This window comes from Halichoeres trimaculatus, unplaced genomic scaffold (assembly GCF_033239565.1).
Source record: "Halichoeres trimaculatus isolate MK-OKI-2021-1 unplaced genomic scaffold, fHalTri1.1 fHalTri1_scaffold_18, whole genome shotgun sequence".
NCBI classification, from domain to species: Eukaryota; Metazoa; Chordata; class Actinopteri; order Labriformes; family Labridae; genus Halichoeres; species Halichoeres trimaculatus.
In genome coordinates this window covers 10,731,401-10,751,603 of record NW_027437196.1, presented here as the reverse complement: position 1 = coordinate 10,751,603, position 20,203 = coordinate 10,731,401, and the positions used below count along the sequence as shown (strand labels likewise).

The 20,203-nt window shown below is 40.5% G+C and overlaps 1 protein-coding gene across 2 annotated transcripts; it reads right to left on the bottom strand.

Moving 5' to 3' along the window:
- Window positions 1-1,436: 1,436 nt before the first annotated feature.
- Window positions 1,437-18,766, bottom strand: ncapg2 (non-SMC condensin II complex, subunit G2). Of its 2 annotated transcripts, none has more exons than XM_074692918.1 (27): window positions 18,643-18,766; window positions 18,380-18,487; window positions 17,816-17,995; window positions 17,606-17,720; window positions 17,340-17,497; window positions 17,119-17,253; window positions 16,941-17,035; window positions 16,701-16,857; window positions 15,255-15,347; window positions 15,033-15,158; window positions 14,784-14,963; window positions 14,413-14,565; window positions 12,715-12,937; window positions 12,536-12,633; window positions 12,290-12,460; window positions 12,126-12,196; window positions 11,884-12,037; window positions 11,596-11,769; window positions 11,382-11,498; window positions 9,382-9,534; window positions 5,713-5,812; window positions 5,413-5,609; window positions 2,648-2,782; window positions 2,459-2,562; window positions 2,267-2,367; window positions 2,087-2,183; window positions 1,437-1,984 (listed from the first exon to the last, which is right to left on the bottom strand). In XM_074692918.1, the coding sequence occupies exons 2-27, from the start codon at window positions 18,455-18,457 to the stop codon at window positions 1,933-1,935; spliced, it is 3,417 nt and encodes a 1,138-aa protein (XP_074549019.1). In that variant the 5' UTR covers window positions 18,458-18,487; window positions 18,643-18,766; the 3' UTR covers window positions 1,437-1,932. The 2 variants fall into 2 exon arrangements, with proteins under 2 accessions (XP_074549019.1, XP_074549020.1); XM_074692919.1 differs by having other exon boundaries at window positions 12,290-12,457.
- Between the last annotated feature and the right edge of the window lie 1,437 nt (window positions 18,767-20,203).

The window sequence follows — 20,203 nt, the reverse complement described above, 5'->3', positions numbered from 1 at the left end:
GGGCTCATTCTCAGAAGCAGAGAGAATTTTACAGCAGTTGTTGATAGAAACTCAGATATTTAGTTTGATGAAGAAGATCAAGATGCAGAGGCAGAGGAAGATGATCCAGAGAGCTCTGAGGATGAAACTCAGGCAGGGCAAGCAGATGTCAGATGACAGAACAGTCCACATCTAAGTCCAGTTGGTGTTAACTGTGGAGCAAAAATCCAAAGGACACCTTCAGTTTGTATTGTAAAAAAGGTCCAAGAAAGACAGAAGGTTTGTCCAGGTGTCAAGGCCCCTTGCGATTGCTGAGTACAACACCAACATGCCATCCATCTTCCAGACATGGAGACAAAAACATATGCAGCAAGATGTCGCAGATCCGGCTGCTAGGGCAAAACATATTTAATGTTCACAAAGTGAAGGTTCTCCTTTGTGTTTCCAAGAAGGGGAACTGCTTTTTGAAGTATTAAACCAAATAAGCACAAAAAAGCAAAACAAAAAGGAAAACGGACAGTTAAACTCATTCTTATACCCTTTTTTTGCTATTTTCTTTGGCACTAAATGATTGCCATCAAGGTTCAGTTTCACATGTTCGGCGTTCCGATGTCCTCTGTAGTAGACACGATATCTGAAAAATAAAAACCTTTTTGTATTTAATGTATTTAGTATTCTAATGACCTCACAAAGATTGGGGAATCTTAAAAACTTTGTGATTGGATAATATTTTTTTTCCTGGTAGTCAGGAGGTTATCCTGACTTGAGTCTCATGCATCAGAATTTTGACATTAAATTAAGTTAAATCTAAGATGTCACAATGAGATTGAATTATTAAAAAATGACTTTAATCTCATAATTCTGGTTTCTAAAATAACTTTTCACTTTAACCTAGCAAAACAGAATTCTGAATTTAATCCAAATGTCCAGAATACTTACGGGGACTAGGGTGAGATTTTGTTTTGAGTCTTATGATTCCAACTCATATCAATTTGGCTATTTATTTTTTTTTACCTTTAATTTCATAAATTCAGAATTCTGGGATTAACATGTTGCTTTGGACAATGAAACCATAGAAAACAAGAATTTAACTTTTACCCACCCACACACACACACACACACACACACCATAAACCCTTTACATTAGCATCCCGAGATATAATTTACAAATCAATCTCAGAATTTGTTTTTAAAGTCAGAGTTAAAAAAAAAATTTGTTAACTGACCTTAACACTCCAAAAACAAAACCAATGGCCCCTATCCTTTTTCTTTGCGTACACATACAGTTAAGCTTTACACTAAGTGTGACCCAATGGTCTTAAGAAGAGCTGAATGAGTTTCATTAAAAGTCGCCACTGACAACAAACAATTTAACAAGTCTAATAGTTTATTTGTAATATTGATTTTTTGAGAAAATATATAATAGAGCCACAAATAATAAAACACGCAACACAGTATGAAGATAAAGCATTATATTAATAATACAGTTTTTTTTTTCTTAAGGAAGCACACTGCAGCCAGCAGGCTGACAGAACATCAGATAAACACAGAGCATGAATCATAAAAAAATATGTTTTCTGTGAAATAGTTAGAAAATATTTGACAGGTCTAAGAGAGAAAGCTTCCAGGGAAATGCCACTGTCTGGTGCACCCATTCCATATTTTTTAACTTTATCTATAAACAAAGCGTGAGTAACAAAAAATGAGAGATGAGTAAACAAAGAAAAACTCAAAAAGGAGTCGAGCCAATGTGAAATAAACACAGAAACAGACACTTGATACCCAAACCATATGCTTTAAAATCCTGGCCGCCAAATTCACAATACGTGTTTCAGTCTTTGTTTTCTTCTGCCAGCAGATTTAAGTCTGCAACAGCAAAAAGCAAAGCAGAAATTTAACAAAACACTCTTCTTTAAATTGATGAGGCAAGTATTTCATATCAGATAAGACTCCCTATAAATCCAGGATCTCATTCAAGGTCTTCACTGAAGATTCATAAATAACCCTGCGGATGAGAGGGAGGAAATGTTAGTCACCGCAGCGCGTGACGTGAAGATCAATTCAGTTATTCACAAGTGAATCTAAAGGAATCATCTGGAAATCTTACCTCTGGATTCCTCTGCTGTCTGGAGACAAGATGGCGTGTTTGTGAAGATGCTGCTGGACTGATATAGCTGCGCTCTTCAGACTCACTTTAGACTGACCTGGTTAAATGTTTGAAGGACAAAATGAGATTGATCTTTCCCAGGAAATATACGAGCTACTGAATCTGATGCTGAAAACTCACTGTGTTTGATGACCGCCAAAACATGGAGGACAGCAGCGAGTTCACTCAGGCTGCCGATGGGCTCATTGTCCAGAGTTAAGATCATTTCTGTCAAAAAGGCTCTGAAAGACACATTCATGATCAAACAAAGCTGGTAAAAGACATTTAAATGTCATTAACATCAAGCTAAGATTGTGCATAGATGATGTTTACCTGATCACAGAGGGTGATTTTAGGATGACAGCCAGCAGAATACTGGACAGAGGAGGCATGTCCTCCACTGACTCTGGTGTGATGATCTCCTCAGGGTGGTTTATCTTTCAAAATAAAAGCAAAGTATTATTATTTCATTTTTTCTACTCCCCACTGTTAATCCTGTCTCATCTTTGCTGAAGTTTCTACCTTCTGAAGCAGATGTCTTTTCTCCACGATGATGATAGCCAAAAGAGTGGAAAAGACCCCACAGAGAGGCGCTCTGTCCCAGGTCTGAGCCACCTGGAGGAAGTCTGACAGGCCGGGGATGGATGACTGACACAGCTGAGTCAGGGCACAGAGACCGAGTGAATAATTCATGAATGGAGGACAGACTAAATGCTGGAATGTTAAAAACCACTTTGAAGAACTTCAAAGGTTAGAAAATCAGCAGCAGGAAAACAGAAGCTGGTCAAATTACCGTAGTGGCTCTAATAGAGGATGCCTTTGATTAACAAAAGTCTTCATAGAGAATAAAAATCAAAACAAACATTGATTAAAAATATGGAAAGTTAGTGTCTTTTAAAGTGAGAATATATGATCACATTTGTTAATGAATCCTGGTGCAACCTAAAAAGTAAAATCCTGTATATGGGATGGATTACAGATTTAGTTAAATAAAGGTATATGCTGAAATTCTGAGGTTAAATCCAATATCTTTTCAAGACTTTTTTTAAAAACCTTTAAAAAAGTCCAAATACCTTAACCCAACTTGAAGCTGTTGTTGGCAACCCATCTTTGACAATCGTAGTTAGCATTTTAACATAAATTAGGTAAGCTTAGAAGGAATAAAGCTTGAAAGAATAAAGAAAACAAAAGGCAGGTTAATTGACACTCCCATTCCCACAACAAGTAACGGCTGTTATTCAAGGCCAACTTGCAGAAAAAAAACAAGAATTTATTTCATCATTATCAAAATTTAGGACTTGTGCTTGAGATTGTGTTATTTGCTTTCCATTAGCGCTACATACGGACAGCTACTGAAGTACTGTACGAGCTGAGTTTGTTGTCACATTAGCAAACGGATATGCTGGGCTGCTAGCAATACAAATGGCCCAGTAAAAAGTTGATTTGAACCAAGAAAATTTGTTCCACAACAAACACACACTGGTCTGTGATGAGTGTGACCAGCAGAATTATCATCCAATCACCAGCTGTGGTTAATTTTTGAAGGTTCAGACTCGGGCTGCACGATTATCGCAATCGCAATCGGAATCGCAATCGCAATGTCAGCACATGCAATTACGTAATCGCAAAAGAGGTTATCGCAATCGCAATGTCAGCACAAGCAATTCAGATTTTTCTCCATGATAACCAAGCAAGTCTGTAGACTCATCATGACACAAATTTTTTTATTAAATCGCAAGCACAATCGCAATCGCAATATTGTCCACCTAATCGCAAATCGCACCTTTTACCCAAATCGTGCAGCACTAGTTCAGACCCTTAAAAACATTTTCAAACCAGATGGACTGTTTCCGTGGCGGATATATGGAACTGTCTGTTTGGCGTGTAAGGTTAGTTTGTAACAGTCACAAGGAGGAAAATAAATATTCATGGATACTTCTGGAGTCAAAGCTTGAATAACGATAGAATTTAATACCTCATAACATCACGATTAAGACTTTTTGATACTTTTTAAGACCCTGCCGACACCCTGTAAGTGTAAACCTTTGATCCATTTTACAGAAAAAACCTACATTTATATTTAAATATGATCTTTATGCAATATCTTTTTGCACTCCCCATGTAGGGACAGTATTTCTGCCTTTATTGTATATATATATATATATATATATATATATATATATATATATATATATATATATATATATTTATTGGACAAGTGAAGAGTCACAGTTAAAAAAATGGATGATTTAACTTAAAGCCATAACCCTCACATTAAAAGGGGGTATTTTGCTTTTCTTTAGGCATTATACTATCCCTCTGGTACCCCTGTAGTAGCTCTATATAACTTACAGCTAAAACAGAAACTCCTTTTTTCGGCCTCTGATACACTTTGTTGTAATTGCGGTCCTTTTAAGGCTCCCCGCTCCACCCCCTTCCTGCTGATTGGCCAGTCTTCAAGAAGTCTGTCAAAGGCTTGACTAAGGATGATCTTCATGTTTGAGACCCACCCCCAAAAGGTCAGAAAGCAGTTAGATCCTGATGCGATGGCCACATTATCTCAGGAAGTCTCGATTAAATCTTGTGGAGATCTTGTTCTAATTTTAGAGCAAAACCGTTTTGAACAGATCACAGACAGATTTAGGCATTTCTACAACATATGAATATGAAGAGGTTCGAGGATCTGCACGTTTAGTATGAATATTCAGGATTGATACTTTATATCCATCTTTATTTTCTTTTTTTCTGCAGACACTAAATGCAGTTCCATTTGACTACTGTTCTTTTAAATAGAGCCATTTTAAGCTAATCTAGTTTTAGTTATTTAGCTGGTAGCTAACTCGCCTGTTAGCTACTTGTCTGTTTCAGAAGCGACCAGTTCAGGACGATTATTAAGAAGTTGTGGACTAAAGGTGCGTTCTATTTGTACTCAGAAGTCAGAATTTCCAAGTTCAGAGTGGGAATACCCAGCTTGGAATTTATGATTTGTAAGTTTGAGCACCCACACCACCCCTGAGTTCCCAGCAGGAAATTCCAACTTCAGGGGTAAACAGTAATTAAGCTCCTGTCATATTCTTTTTATTTTAGAATTTCTGACTAGTGTTTGTCACAATAAATCAGCTGTATACATGTATTATTTGATGTTTGTATACAGAAATACTGCTGTTAAGGCACGTTTTTCCAACTGGGCAATTGGAACGCTGAACTTGGAGATGACGTCACTCCCAGTCCTGACTTTCCAGTTTCGCAGCATGTGTTCACATAGAATGGGTTAAATGTCTGGGTACCTGTTTCCCTTCCTCTGGTTCCTTCTTGAGGTGGCGAGCGAAAAGCTCTATAATCTTATGGAAGATGTTGGCCACCACACCAAGGACGATACTGGCTGGGTCGTCCTGATTTTCCTGAGTGTGGTCTTCGGGTACGTAGCCCTCTGCCACCTCCTTCAGGATGGGAAGAACTGCAGGGATACACAGGTAGCCTGCGTCTGGAAATAACAGAGAAACAACAATGTTTGCAAAGCTGCTCATTGAGATAAAGATACGACAGAAGAAGGAGTTATTTACTTTAATACAAATATCATCCCTCACCTGAGAGGAGCGTGAGTGAGCACAACTGAAGGATTTGACCTTTGAACGTCTCGTCACCCAGACCGACGAGGAGAACATCTCGGCACACCGTTAGGAAACTCTTTTAAAAGACGTCAGCATCATGAGGAAGAGTTTCTCATTTTTAAAAACCCAATCAAACCCACATAAAACACACCACAGTTGTAGATATTGGCCTGTTATAGCTGCATACCACCACACGAACTGTGAGGACACAGAAACACATGCAGGGTTATTTTCTATAGCTGATGGCAGCAGGCGTGTGGTGACAGGCAGAAAAGTTATGGCACAAATAAAGAAAATAAGCCAACTTCAGAGTGGCAGGAAGAGACATGAGCAGAATCTGTGTGTGTTTGTGTGCATGTGTGAGTGTAGAGTGGAGCAGAATAGTGCATGAGCAGTCTAAATTTACAGAGCATAACTAAAAGTCCTAAGAGTAGGCGGGAAAAAAAGCTCCACAAAACATAATGTTCTGAAAAACACCATCACTGTGTGTTTGTCATCAGCAGAGGTCGGTACAGGCTGAGAGTTTCAGGAGCAAGAAGAAAAACTCAATCTGCGATTTATGAACGAGGAGGTATCATCCCTCTGCAGAGAGATTGGCTGGCTTGGCCTGACTTTATAATCCACATAAATGATGATTTCACTGAGGAGATGATTTTAAGGGAGCGCACTCCAACATGAGGCTTAAAACCATTTAGATGTTTTATTCTTCTGCATCCATCACTGATGGCTTTTTAAAGCAGCTCCTGAATGATATTTAGCATCAACAGCCTTCAGGAAAAAAACATTAAATAGCAGCTTATGAAAGCTTTTGGCTCATGTTCAATAATCATCTAAGAATCTTCATCTTTTCTCTTTTATTATGTATAAATGATAAAACACATATATCTACCGCTAAGTTCAAGATTTATTGAATTTTTACCGATACAAACCTTTTATTCTCATCATAAAACAGAAAATAATGCCTGGTGTGATTTAGAGATGGTGTAGTTATGTTTTGGTCCACCAGAGGGCACTTTAACTCAAATCACAGGCCCTTTCCACTTCTACCCGCTGAGTGAAGCTGAAATGAAGAACTCATCAGGTTAGAAAGTTCAGATTCAGCTACAAGTTTTGATACAGAATCCTCATTCTAACTAAATCATAAATTTTATGATACTAAGGTATGAGAAGTTTTAGCATCCTTTCTTCATTTTATACCATGTTTTCTTTAATTGAAGGTTTACAAATTGCTTATTTTGCCCTAAAGAAAATAAAACACTTTAAAAAAAGAGTTAGTTTGAGAAATAGAAAGAGGGCGAGACTGTAAATATACACAGCCAACTTTTACTTTTTTGATTATTATTGATGGTTTAATTTTTATGTTGGTAAAAGTAGTTTATGGCTGTGCAGATTATAATATGGAACTCCCATTTTGACTGGATGCAACATTTACGCCACAACTAGGTCATTTCAGACGCTGTCATCCACCTCGGCAGTCAAAAGCTGGTCGTAAAAATAACACAAATTTACTTTCCGTTCCCTCCACATGCATTTCATTGGCCACATGCCTTGCGAAATGACGCCGTCCAAAATGACCCACATACAGCCTACAATGTATATATGTGTAAAAGTTGCATCTGGTTTTACCAATTGTCATGATGAGATTTACATCTGCTCAGTAACCAAATAAAATAAAATCAATTTTTTATTTATTGCTACTGTTGTGAAAATATGAAAAATGGAAATATCAATAACTGATATTTAAGGGTATTAATATTGGTGAAAAAAAAAAACAATCTAAGATGATGTACTGAGGTAGTTTGGAGAGAAAGAGCGGCACGATCGTGAAAAAAAAAAAACGACCATGGAGAGGATCAAAGGATGGAGCGCCCGAGATGAATGTGATCAAAAAATTACATTTTGTCTTTTTTTTGGATCAAAAACAGGAAGAGAGACATTAAAGAAGACTCTTCCACTCTTCTTGGGTAGTTTTGGTGTTTAAATAGTCATAAGAAACAATATTATTTGGGTCTTGAAAGATTGTTCAAGATGCTCTGAAAATGGCTGGCAGCTACTGAGTAAATATCAGCCCACTTTTACACATCGGCCGATACTGATACTGATATTGATACCGATAGATTGTGTATCCCTGGTTTTGGACACCTCTTGATGCTGTGGATCCTCTACACAACACACACAGAGGAAGTGTGAAGAGGGGCAGTTTGGGAAAAGTCCACAGTCTGTTTAAAACTTAAAATAAAAAATGGACATTACCTCCCCTGAGTGACGCCTAAACTTTAATAGCTCCCCACGAGGACCTCCTGCTCTATAAATCATAAAGTCATCCTTTTTCCACATAATCAGAATGAAGATAGTTGGTTCAAAGTACAAAGTACCTGCTTCTTAAAGACGGGGGGGATCTGCTTTCCCATACTCTAAACATGGATATAAAATAACAATGCTAGATGTTCACACTGAACATGTGCAGATTTTCAAACCACTACATAGTCATATGTTGACACAGTTAAGGCAGATGTCTGTCTACCATGTGTCTGGTTCTGTCTGAGGCTTCTGCCTGTTAAAGGAAATTTTTTCCTTGCCATTGTAACTTGCTAAATGCTGCAAAGTCCTGAACTCATGGTGGGTTAAGAAAAGATAAGACTCCTTATCTTGATATTGGGTTTTTGTTAATAAAATTTAATTTACATTAACGGGCCTAGACCTGTTAATGTTTTTGGAAAGTGTCTTGAAATAATGTTTGTTATTATTAGGCGCTATACAAATAAAGACTGATTGATTGATTGATGTTAAAGAAATCCCTGAATCTATCGTGAATCTGCTCAAAATAGTCTGATCTAAAAATAGAACGTGAACTTCCTGATCGAAATGATGATTTCACACAAGATGACAAAACTGGCCAATCAGGGGGAAGGGAGTTTTTAGGAGTAGGGGCCTTAAAGAGACAGCAGCCAGAAGAAGTGTTTCAGAAAGATAGGATATGTTCTTTTTTTCAAAACATGTGCAAGAAGAGTAGGGAGTTTTTTTTTTTAGCTCTTAATCATGTAAAGATACCACAGGGTATTCAAAGGTCTTAGGGAAAAAGCAAGATACCCCCTCTTTAACCTCTTACTTGACAAGTTACATTTGCTTGTTTAAAAACACTTGTACTGCCAAACTGCTGAGGGATCCACGAAAACATTTTGCTTTGTACCAGATAAAAAATCTGCTTATGTCACCATATTGGCAATTGATGAATTTTGTCTTCTCTGATCTGTAACTACATCAGTCTCAAAAACACACATTAGCCAGGCTCTATGAGTCTTCATTTACAGCTGCTTCAGGCTACACTCTGTTATGAAACTACTCCCACCTTGTGTGCCTGAATCACTCATTAGTGCTGCAGTGGAGGAAATTGTACCATCTCCCTTAATGGAGGCCACACACATTCTCCCTATTTGCCCACATTAAAATCTGTTGCTCACCGCAGCTTGGCACATTCAGCGAGTCATTTCAGCTCCACTGATTGCAGTTACAAAAAGCTCTGCGAACACTTAGACACATATTTGTTTAGACTCAATAGCTTTTAGTGCACTTCCTCCAGACTGAAGTGTTCGATGGGGTGAACATGTGAAATTAAATGTTTACATAAGTAAAAGTGGATCTCACCTCAGTTATCTGTGCAGCCAGTAGATGTGAGTTCTCTGCCTCCTGTTTCTCATCATCATCATTGATGGGTTTAACCAAGAAGGGCAGAACTTTCTCAGCAATCCACGCTGCCACGTGCTCCAGGGAGAGTAGGTAATCTCGACCCTCTGAGAACTGAAAGAGACACATACGATTTCAGCTTTGTGAGCTTTTATACTGAAATAGCAACAATATTTTTTTTTCTGTAGCTCCCTTGGTGATACTAATTTGCTCCAAAAAAGCTCAGTTCTTGGCAATTGTACAGGATCATATGTTTGCAAAAGAGCTACTAAACTAAGCAACGACTACCTACAACATCAACTAATTGTATAAATATTTGATAAGGGCCGTCATGATATCAGAATTTTACCTCAGGTTGTTGTGGTCCAAAAAGTTCACAATAGTTGCTTTTCGAGACAGAGTGGTCCCAGGAACTTTAAATTCCATGACTGAATGAACTTTTAGTCTCTGGAACTACTGTTTCAGGAACAAAGTTGTTCCTTGGAACCATTGCTTGTGTTCCCAGAAAAAATTATGCAAATTAAATCACATATGACATAGAAAAAAAAAGTAGCTGTAACACAACGACGCACCAGTGGAGGGCAGTAAAATAGTAGTTTTAAAGGCCCAATATTATGCAAAAATCACTTTATAAAGTCTTTTAGTGAAATTTGTGGGTCTTGAGCTTTCCTCCCAGCCCACAAAATGTGATATTTAATGACAAAACCTGTACTTAGTGGTGCTTGTGAATGTAAAATCCTGACCTAAAACGAGCTGTTTGGATTTTAGGGATTTGCCGACGTCAGCAATTCCCTTTTTTGACCAATCAGGAGCAAGTCTGACCTGATTGGTCCACCGGAGCAGATACCCCGAACCCTCTCCCCGCCCACTCCTCTCCCACAGCGGGGAGGAGAATACCAAAGTTGATGAGCCATCACTGCTCTATTTTTGGCTGTAAACAGCCACATAGTTCCATGCACAAGTTTCCCATCTCGGAAGAAGACAGCACTAAGTGGCTAGAGTTCATTTATGAGGGAAATGTGCCAGCTACACTCAGTAAAACTGTGCATGTGTGTGTTAGTCACTTCACGGGCGACTGCTTTTCCAACTTTGGACAGTACAACAGAGGGCTAGCGAATAGACTGGTCCTGAATCCAGGCGCATTACCAACCATCCACCAACAAACCTCAGACCCTGGAAATGTGAGTATTTTAAATGCTGTGTGCTGTGGAGCAGATGTAAGAGCTTTTCCACAGTGTCCCCCCTGTCTCTGTGTTAGCTTCAGGATGCTAACTTTAGCTGTGGTTAGCCTGTTGTTTTAGCCTGTAATGTTACAGTAAACGAGCTTCGCTGTTTTCTAAACATTGTGCACTCAGAGCTTGTGGCGCCGCTGTCAGTGACGATGAAGAGCGGGGCGGTATCAGCGGTGGCTCATTTACATATGAAAGTCACGCCCACTAAATCAGACCGCTCTGAACAGAGGGGCTATGAGAGCCTGGAAACAATGCTGCTGTGCTTAATTTATTGGCTTTTTGGACCAAAACATGTTACAACCATTTCATGAAGACATCAATGATTCATATTCAACTGCAAAAAAGGAGCAGAATATGGGACCTTTAATAACAGACTGAGGCCTTGTACACATGCATTGTAACTATTTTTTTATGTCAAATAAGTATTTTTTTGATTCATAAGATGCATATTTACTAAAAGCTTCACTAAAAAAGTTGCCAAAACCACCGGATGTGCAAAAACAAAATGTTGAAGCAATATTTTTAATGTGGTTTTGTTCAAAGAGTTAATAAACATTTCAGTACTAAAAATCATTTCACTGAGCCCAACTATTCCCCCTGGGGCTCTGTTTTTTCAGTACATATTTTGGATTCTTGGTTTTAGTTTAGTAAATCTATTCACTTGCACTTGGGTCTTTCTTCACATTTGGAAGAGGATAAAAAAAAAGTCATTTAACTTCAGAAACTCACGTTATGCTGCAGATGTGCAGCGAGGCGACTGTGGTACGTGAAAACCTTCAGAGCAGTCTCCACATTGGGACCATTAATATTGTCTTTGGTGGAGCTGAGGTGCATGTACAGCACCGACTGAAAAGTTAAGAGTTAAGGACATAAAATACATTGATTAGATGAAGAAAAATGTATCCAAACAGAAAAAAAGATGTTAAAGTTGTTTCTAACATACCTTCCAGTTTCCCAGGACAGTGTGGAGCTGCTTCAGAGGCTGCTCACCAAGAGCGAGGACTTTCTCCCGTGTTGACGTGTGGCTGAACAGATTCTCCAGATAGGCCAACCCCAGCTCTGGTTTGGCCTCCGCTGTTTCAAAGATACGCACCTTTCGATTGTTGTTGGCTTTGTCCTGAAAGTAAAAGAAAATAAGACACAAGAGATTTAACATAGAATAAAACAGAATAAAACAACACTTCAGCCCTAGAGGCTTCTGTCAAAGCCGTTTCCTGTTGTGTTTACTGACCCCTTGTTTGGGCAGAACCTCGCTGAGCCAGTCGGTGATGAGCTCGAGGATGTCAGCCGCCTGGCCCCAGCTACACATGCAGGCTAACAGCTGGCAGTACTGCGAAGGTGCTGCTCCTGAGTCCATCCGGCGCAGTCTGGACAGAACCCCACAGCTGAGAACGAGAGGGATAGAGAGGTCAGATCAGGACGGGGAAAGAGAAAATTAAATGAGTTTATTAAGATCAAATACGATGGAGGCACCTGAAGGTTGGAACTGCAGCTGGAGGCATCAACGAGGCGAGCTGGATCAGAGGGGCAGTGCACTGTTCATCCTGAAAACACAAGAAGAAAAACTTACACACTAACCTGATCACTGAACAAGAAAAGGAAGTAAAAATTCAAACATGAGGCGCAGGTTCTAGTACCTCAAAAGCCTGAAAATATTTGGACATGACAGTTCCAAACTTGGCGTATGTATATTTCTGGGCTTCTTCGTTCAGTTTCAGCGCCTTGTCCACACTCCTCCACAGAATCACCAAGATCTCCAGCAGACGGGACACAAGTGTGGTATCGTTCCTCAGGTGAGGTTCAACCTGCTGGAAGCAAACTCTGGTTAGGACACAAATGCTTTCAGGGAGTCTCACTCGGCTAAATTAGCTTCTCTGTCTCACTGCGCTGTTCTCCTTGTTGCTGTCATTGAGCTCAGACATGTCCTGGTTGATCTGGATGCAACTGTTCAGAGCCCGACGGATAGCGAGCATCAGCTTCACTGTCATGGGGAGAAAACAGCAGCGATTAACCTCTGAAGCAACACGTGGTTTGGTTTCCAGCTCGTGATCGTGGCACTTACAGATGTTGGTGGGAGCTGTGTGTTTGTGGGCGTGCAGGTAGAACTTCCTGGCGGCCATGGGGTTCATCTGGATGAGCGTCACACAGCGGCAGCACCACTCTTTCTCTGACTCATTGGCGGGGAAGAAGGACTTTGAGAGCAAGTCCACGATGCGTTTCGAAACAGGCTGGGAGTCGACGGCGAGGCGGGCCAGCAGGTGGTCCATGTGACAAATGTCCCAGAACTGAAAAGTGAAAGAATGTCCAAAAGTTTTTTTTTTTTTTAAAAAGCAAGAGCATGAACTGTTTGAATTCAAAAAAGAAACAGCACAGATCTTCGCACATCAGGTGCGTCGGATGAAGACAAAACAGTCCAAATTTGACAGGAGAAAACAAAAAAAAAAAAATAGCACACTGGCCAACTTCCAGAGAGAAAAAGACTATTTCTAATGCAACATTTCATAAACCTTTGTCAAGCAATTGTTTGTGCCAGCCAACGAAGCCATCTTCCATAGGAGTAGCTGTGTGGCTCCAACCGGTCGCTTCTCTGCATGCAAGAGGTTTAAAAGCCAAAATACAACTGCAACAATGAGAATTTATTGATAAAGTACAAAACATTTAGAAAGAATCGATTCAAAACATGTTGTGACTGAGTACAAAGATTAAAAAAAAATTCTGATTCTTGCAGGCACGAGTAGAGTGATTATTTGTTTATCAACACCACGCAACTTGGGTGCAGAAGCACTGTGGAGTATAATGGTTTGTCAACTGACGAGGAGGAGTTAACCACCAAAAAACACATTTTTAAACTAAATATCAGCACTGTTACGGATGGTTAACGGCTCCCAGGTTTGTGAAATAGCAGTGAGTGGACAGAAGAGATCAGCAAGCGGACAGATATTTCTTCAGAGAAAGAGGAAGAGAAATCCGCCGTGTACCCAGAGAGCAATTTAAACATACAACTGTCACTCGATGCTCATGACTACATTTTCCGTGGACACTTATCAGACTGTGACATACCAGGACGTAAACGTGTCAATAAATCAGAAACCCTCCCAAACCAAAAAAAAAGACACAGACCAAGTCTGAGACCCGGTTCAAAATAAAGGAACCAGAAAACTACGTCCAGAGAACTGCAACAAATCAGATAAAGACGGCACATTTAATTATTCGCCCGCAGACGTTGCTGGTGTTTCAGTGTAAAGTGTGACCCTGTTAACTGGTGACTCTCTGCTGTAAATCACTGATACTGTCGGCTAAGAGTCACCAGCTAGCACGGTCGCTATTAACTCCAAAACACCAGTTGTTCTGTGACGGTCCAAACTTGATAGAAGTTGCCTCTGTTGTATAGTATCGTTTCTAAAAACTGACCCCAGAACAACCGAACATTTTTATACTGATGACAGGTTGAATTCAGTGTTTTAAAATGCTTCCTCGTTCGAATGAATGGAGCTTAACGCTGCTTCTGCAGTCAAGATGCGTGTGTTTTTAATAATGACGTAGACTGATAATCCCTCTCAGTTCCTCTTTTTGTCTCTTTTTCTATAATGAGATTGTTCGTGTCGTATTCTTTCTGAATTATTTGCTTGACATAGGTACAGTTTATGACTACAATGTTGCGTTAGGAAAAAAAATTCTCTCTGCAAGTTGGCCAGTGTGCAGGATTTTTTCATTTTCTTCTGAATTATAAAAGCAAAGAGAAAGTTTTCACAGACGTTACCTTGGCTGCACGCACTTCTTTGACCTTGATGAGCATGTCAAGGAAAGCCGCACGCACTTTCTCTGAGTTGTCGTGAAGGCTGTTCTTGAGAGTAGGCAGCATTTTTTCCAGTATGGGATGACTGAGGGCGTTGTCCAGGACGATGATGAGACACTGAGGAAACATCACAGGAACAACAAATCCTTCAAGATCCTATCGGCTGCAAATACAAACTGCTGAACCAAGTCTGTCTGCGATAAGATTTCAGCCCAAAACCTGGCTTCATTAAACCTTAGGAACAAGTGTTTAGTTACTTTAATTTGACTCAATTCTGCAGGTTTGACTGAATCATGGAAAGATTTAAGGGACTAATTGTGTCAGAGTTTTCGTACCGTGAAGACCGAGCATCGGACGTCAGCAGAGCTGCTGTCATTTGCGAGCTCCATCATCAGCTTCTTCAGGAAGTCTGTGATGATCACAGGTGGGAGGAGCTCCCAGCATTTAGCCAGGATCTTACAGACTCCAAGGGTGGCATTGGAGCGCACAGTGGGGTACGGGTCATCAAGGAGGCTCTGCAGAGGGTTGGTTATAATTTAGCTCAGGAATAGTTCAGTGTCTGAAATTTTCTGTGAGGTTCTCACCATCACTGTGTCCAGCTGCTTCTGAATGCTTTTGTCTATGTTCTTGTTATTCTGCTCCGGGTCGTGAATAGGGAACGCCTCGGTGAAGAGCAAAGTGGCATTTGCTCGCACCTCAAAGTTTGGAGCCTGAAGAATTAAAGTTTGAACAAAATAAAATTACCAGACTAGGAAAAAAATCTATGACATACTTATGTAGAGATAGAAAGATGCTGGTTTTCATACACTCAGAGCTTTCCAGAGAATGGGCTTGTAGAGTTTGTAGAGCATCTTTTCCACCTTTTGACAGCTTTTCCTTGAGTGGAAATAACTCACAATCTGAAAGGAAACAGGCATCAAATTAAGCACGACATAGGTTGACACAAACATCCGGGCATTCGTGGGCTCGTACTAACGGTGCCATTTTTTTGAAGGTGCAAACAAAGCGCCATAGCAACCATAACAACCATAACGACCCACTCTAGAACAAGACTTGAGCGATCATCTCAGACTTGACGGCTTGAAAAATGCTAAAGTGGTGCAGTGTGGAGACTTGTAAGAATAATCATTATATGAAGAAAGAGGATGGAACACAGCAGTACTCATCCTACAGGTTTCCGTCCCATTTAAAAGAGCCAGTAAGGAGCGAACTGTGGGCAAAAGCCTGTAACCCCCTCGACCCGGTTACGAAGAAGGCATGGGCGCCACGGAATGAGGCGAAGGCCGTGTATGTGTGTTCGGCACACTTCATTAGTGGCAAGTACAGTATGTCTAATTATAATCATGGTTAGAGTTTGTTTTGTGGTAGTTTAGCAGAAACACACACTTCACAACCTTCACTACTACTAGCCTGCCAAGTTTCTTTGCTGTCGTCAGCCGCAATCTACTTTTCCAGCTGTCTGATCCCAAAAAGCACACAAATAAATTAAATATGTAACGTTAAATCAGAAGATCATGATGACAAGGTGAGGTGACTAGATTTCTAACTGGTACAGCTATTGCGAAGTATCCTGTCATTTTTCTTAGCTGCTGTCACTTGGTCATAGTAAAATTACCAATAGCCTACTGAATGAATGAAACTTTAAACAGGAGAGCCTCATTAAGAATAAAAATCTCATTTCACATTACCACATGCAGCAAAAGAAAAAAAACAAGAGTTATGTCTGAAGTAAAAGCCCACCCACAGCCTTAGCATCTTTACAATTGACTATGTATCTCATAGTTGGGACTTAATACCTCATAATTATGACTTACTATTTCATACTTATGAAAATGCATCTCACAGTTATGACTTATCTCATAACTATAATTTACTATCTCGTATTTATGACTTTGGCTGATTCCGCCAGACATCCCCCAGAAATCGATATGGACACTCTTCCAGACCGCATATATTAAGCTTGTATTTATACCGGGCAAGGGCACTAGGCTCGAGCTGAGTTATGTAGTCCGATGACATGGAAGCCCACACGACCTTACCAAACGAACTAACAAACAAACAAACTTACAAACTGGCATAAAAGTCTCGGACCGCAGATTTGTACCATTGTTCTGAAGGTGTTGCTATGGGCGTTGCTGTGGATTGTTTGCACCTCGGGAAAAAATGGCGTTGCATTGCACGTTATGTGTGACGTCAGCGTGTGTGAACCTATGACTAAGAAGTTTGTAGGTTAAGGGAAGAAATATGTCCACCTGTCTGACTTTGGAGTAAACAGGAGAAGCTCTGTGAAGAAGGACAGCGCTCTGCATCAAATCCTGAATGCATACGCTCTCAATCTGCTCCAGAAAGTCCCCACTGGCTTTCTTCCACGCTCTGAAGTAGATCTCCATGATATGAGCCATCACAGTCCTGTGCAAAACAAATAGAGCAATAAGTGACAGAAAGTGATAAATATTAACACACGGAGCATGGTGCCAAAGTTTGTGTCTCACTTGCTGTAGAACTCCAGCTGGTTTTTGATGGTGCCGTGGATTTTCAAGATGAAGTCAATGTTCCAGGTGAAAAGGAAGACGAGGAATCGCTTTCCCTGGTGGGGGAAGAGTCATAACAATAAGACCTGAGGAGGTACTACTTATACAAACGCAATTAATACACGCCTGCTCTACTCACATCATCATTTCTGATGTAGATCGGTTGTTGAAAGCACTGCAGCAACAGGTCGTTTATCTGCCTGTTGTCCTCCGATGTGTAGTCGAGGCTCAAAAGTACTTCATGCAAACTCCAAACTCTCTGGATCTCAGCACCCTGACAACAAAGATGAAATCTTGAAATAAAAACTTACAGCAAAAGACAGGGTACTGATTGATCTTCCTGGAAGTCATGTCACTGACTGGTTTCTTTAGAATGAAGCTCTTCTGCAAGGAGATGAGGAAAGCAGTGCGACCGAACTTCTCCTTCTCCTTCAGTCCTTTTTTCCACCAGGCATCGCACAGATTCTGGATGTGGAGCTGCAGGGGTCCTTCTGAGACAGGCAGTGACTCCAGGACAGCTAGGAGAAAGACATAAACAAAAGACTCGATCCCATAAGAAAAACAAACATACATCTCCCTGAGGATACATCAACTTAGCAGAGATGAAAATAAGCAAAGATGCCAACCATGAAGCATGTGTGCTGTGTCCAGCAGGGCAGTATAGCTGTCACCATCCTGTAAAACCTTTACAGATATTGAAGCCACTAGTGTCACACCATCCACAACAGCCATGACATGTTTCTGAGGAGATAATAATGAAGAAGACAAGGGATCCATATTAGGTTATATGAGTCTTAGAGCAGGAGAATGGGACTATCTCTGATTAGTAATCTCACAGGGTCAGCAGCAGACTCTATTTCCATGCCCTCCTCTCTAGGCTCTACCCAGCGCTCTGGTGGTAACTCCTGCAAGACATCCTGCAGGAGAAAGGACAGTTTCCCCCACAGTGTCTGTCTCTGGTCCCGGGGCATCTCCTGCATCACCTCTTTCACATCGAAGGGCTCTGTTTTGTCTTTCTGCATAGCAAAACAAGGAGTTGCGGAATAAAAACAATCACAGTCACACAATCAAAAATTGAGGTCTGAATTATGTTGCTTTTTCAGGTGTTTACAAATGTACCCGCAAACTTTTCAATATTACTGTAATCTTTCTGGGTTTCTTAGGCGTTTCCCTGAGATATTGAACCTAACTTTTAACTTATCAAGTCTTGGTGCACTAAATTAAATATAAAAATTAAACAACACAGTTCTACAGTGTTTTCCTTGTGAGATCATACCGGTTTCAATTAACCTTCATGGTTAAGTGGGAATTTGCGTTGCTTTGATTATCTAATTACACAGTTAATTTCCCAAACATTGGCGCTTTTAGATCACTGGTTCACGTCGCATAACGCTACTTACGTTGAGTTGGATGAAGCGAAGGAAGTCCTCCACATTTTCCTTAGAGACGGCCTCTAAAAAAGCCTCTCGCCTTAACATGTTGACGATTTATCAAGATCTCCTGCAAACCTGCGATGAGAAAAACAGCAGCTATCAGGGATAAACAACCTCAGCTAACTTACGGTGTATGACTTTTGGTACGTTGACAACACCAAAACAAATGTGGCGGCCCCGTTTGCCATTTGCTTCATAAGTGTTATTTCTTCAAGCTGTTCCTAATATACCTGTGGCTGTCTGTCGTTAGTATGAAACCTCTTATCCAAAAAAGTTTAAGCTAACGAAACGGCTCCAAATGGTTGTTTCTTCGAACTGACAACAACCCGCGCAAATTTGTATTACGTCGCCCGGGGATGAGAACGCTGTGCGTCATGACGTCATCCCTCTATGGCAAATCGAAAGGGACAGAATGAACAGAGCTGAAACTTTCATAGATCGTTGGGATGTCAAAGTCGTGCCATGGAGGGCCGAGAGGCTGCAGTTTTTTGTTCCAACAAAGTTGGTTTCACTGATTACCTCGCCTTCTAGCAGAGAGCAGGGACTAATCAGTGATATCAGCTGGTGGGGTTTTGGTTGGTCTCTGAACCTCAGAACCTCAGGGAGGGTCTGCTGGTGCCCAGAGTAAGGACTTAACACAGTGGGGCTGCATCCCACTTTTATGCCCCCAAAATCTGGAACAGTCTTTCAGAAGATGTGAGACAGGCCCCAAGGGCCCAACTCTGATTATGTTCAAATCCCGGCTGAAAACAGTTCTGTTTTGCTTATTATACAACAACTGAAAGTATTTAATTTGCACTCTCCTCTTTTAACTTAATTAATCATTTTTAATGTTTAATGGTATGAGTTTTATTTTGCCTATTGTGATTTTATTTCATTTTAGCTGCAAAGCACTGTTTGTTTGGGATCATTTCCACGTGGAGTGACAGCCTGAAGTCACCCAGGACGGCTAATCGAGCTCCGCACAGCTCTGGTATCTTTGTTTATGAACTTTGCCCAGTAGCGCGTGCTGCCACTCCACACGGGATGTTGGTGCTAGCTGCCAGCTTTGAATCAGTTTTGTGATTTTGGTAAAGATTTTAGAAAACATTCTTAACGTTTTCTACCTCAGTGACATCTAAACAGGGATAGCATCACGTAACTGCTGAAGGCAATGGGGCTGTTTCAGAGCTCTCTTCTGCCGGACGAGGGGGCTACGATAGACTATATGGGGGCAACTTGTGGATACCCTGTACACGGGGTACGTATTACAAGGTTATCATGCAAACCTCTGACTGTCACCGACAGCTTGAGTCTGTGTTTTTGATTCATTTACATTCAAACCATGCTTCAATGTGAAATAAATCGTATCTTCATCTATTTCAGAAGAGACTAAATGCTGTTTTGTGATTGTCATGTTGTGCCATGTTATATCTTAAAGTGCAATACGTTGTCGCTGATAAGGTGCGCGCCCACGATGAGGTGGCATTTTGCACGTGCCTGAGCAACTCAACATCGATAATTTTAATATTGTGTTAGTCTTAATACTGAATTCAAAAACTTCGCGCCAAGGAGTCCTAAATTCCTGGCACTTCAGTGTTTGTTTTTCGACACAAGAGGGCGACATCACACTCATCTTTCCGTCAAATTAAACCTGTTCTCATGGATGAGTTTGTTTTCTCATGTTTCAGGTTCTGGAGAACACCCCTGCTCAGAAAGAAGGCCTGGAGCCTTTCTTTGACTTCATTCCCTCCATTGGAAATACAAGACTTGTGAGTAGAATCGTAATTCCAAATTAGACAGAACAGGAAT

What these genes read in the sequence shown, in the direction of transcription:
- ncapg2 (XM_074692918.1), bottom strand. Translation starts at nt 18,457, where the DNA reads ATGTTAAGGCGAGAGGCTTTTTTAGAGGCCGTCTCTAAGGAAAATGTG. An exon ending in TCTACATCAGAAATGATGAT is followed by an intron (nt 17,036 to 17,118) that starts GTGAGTAGAGCA and finishes TTCCCCCACCAG; the next exon opens with GGAAAGCGATTCCTCGTCTT. An exon ending in AGCAGCTGGACACAGTGATG is followed by an intron (nt 14,964 to 15,032) that starts GTGAGAACCTCA and finishes AACCCTCTGCAG; the next exon opens with AGCCTCCTTGATGACCCGTA.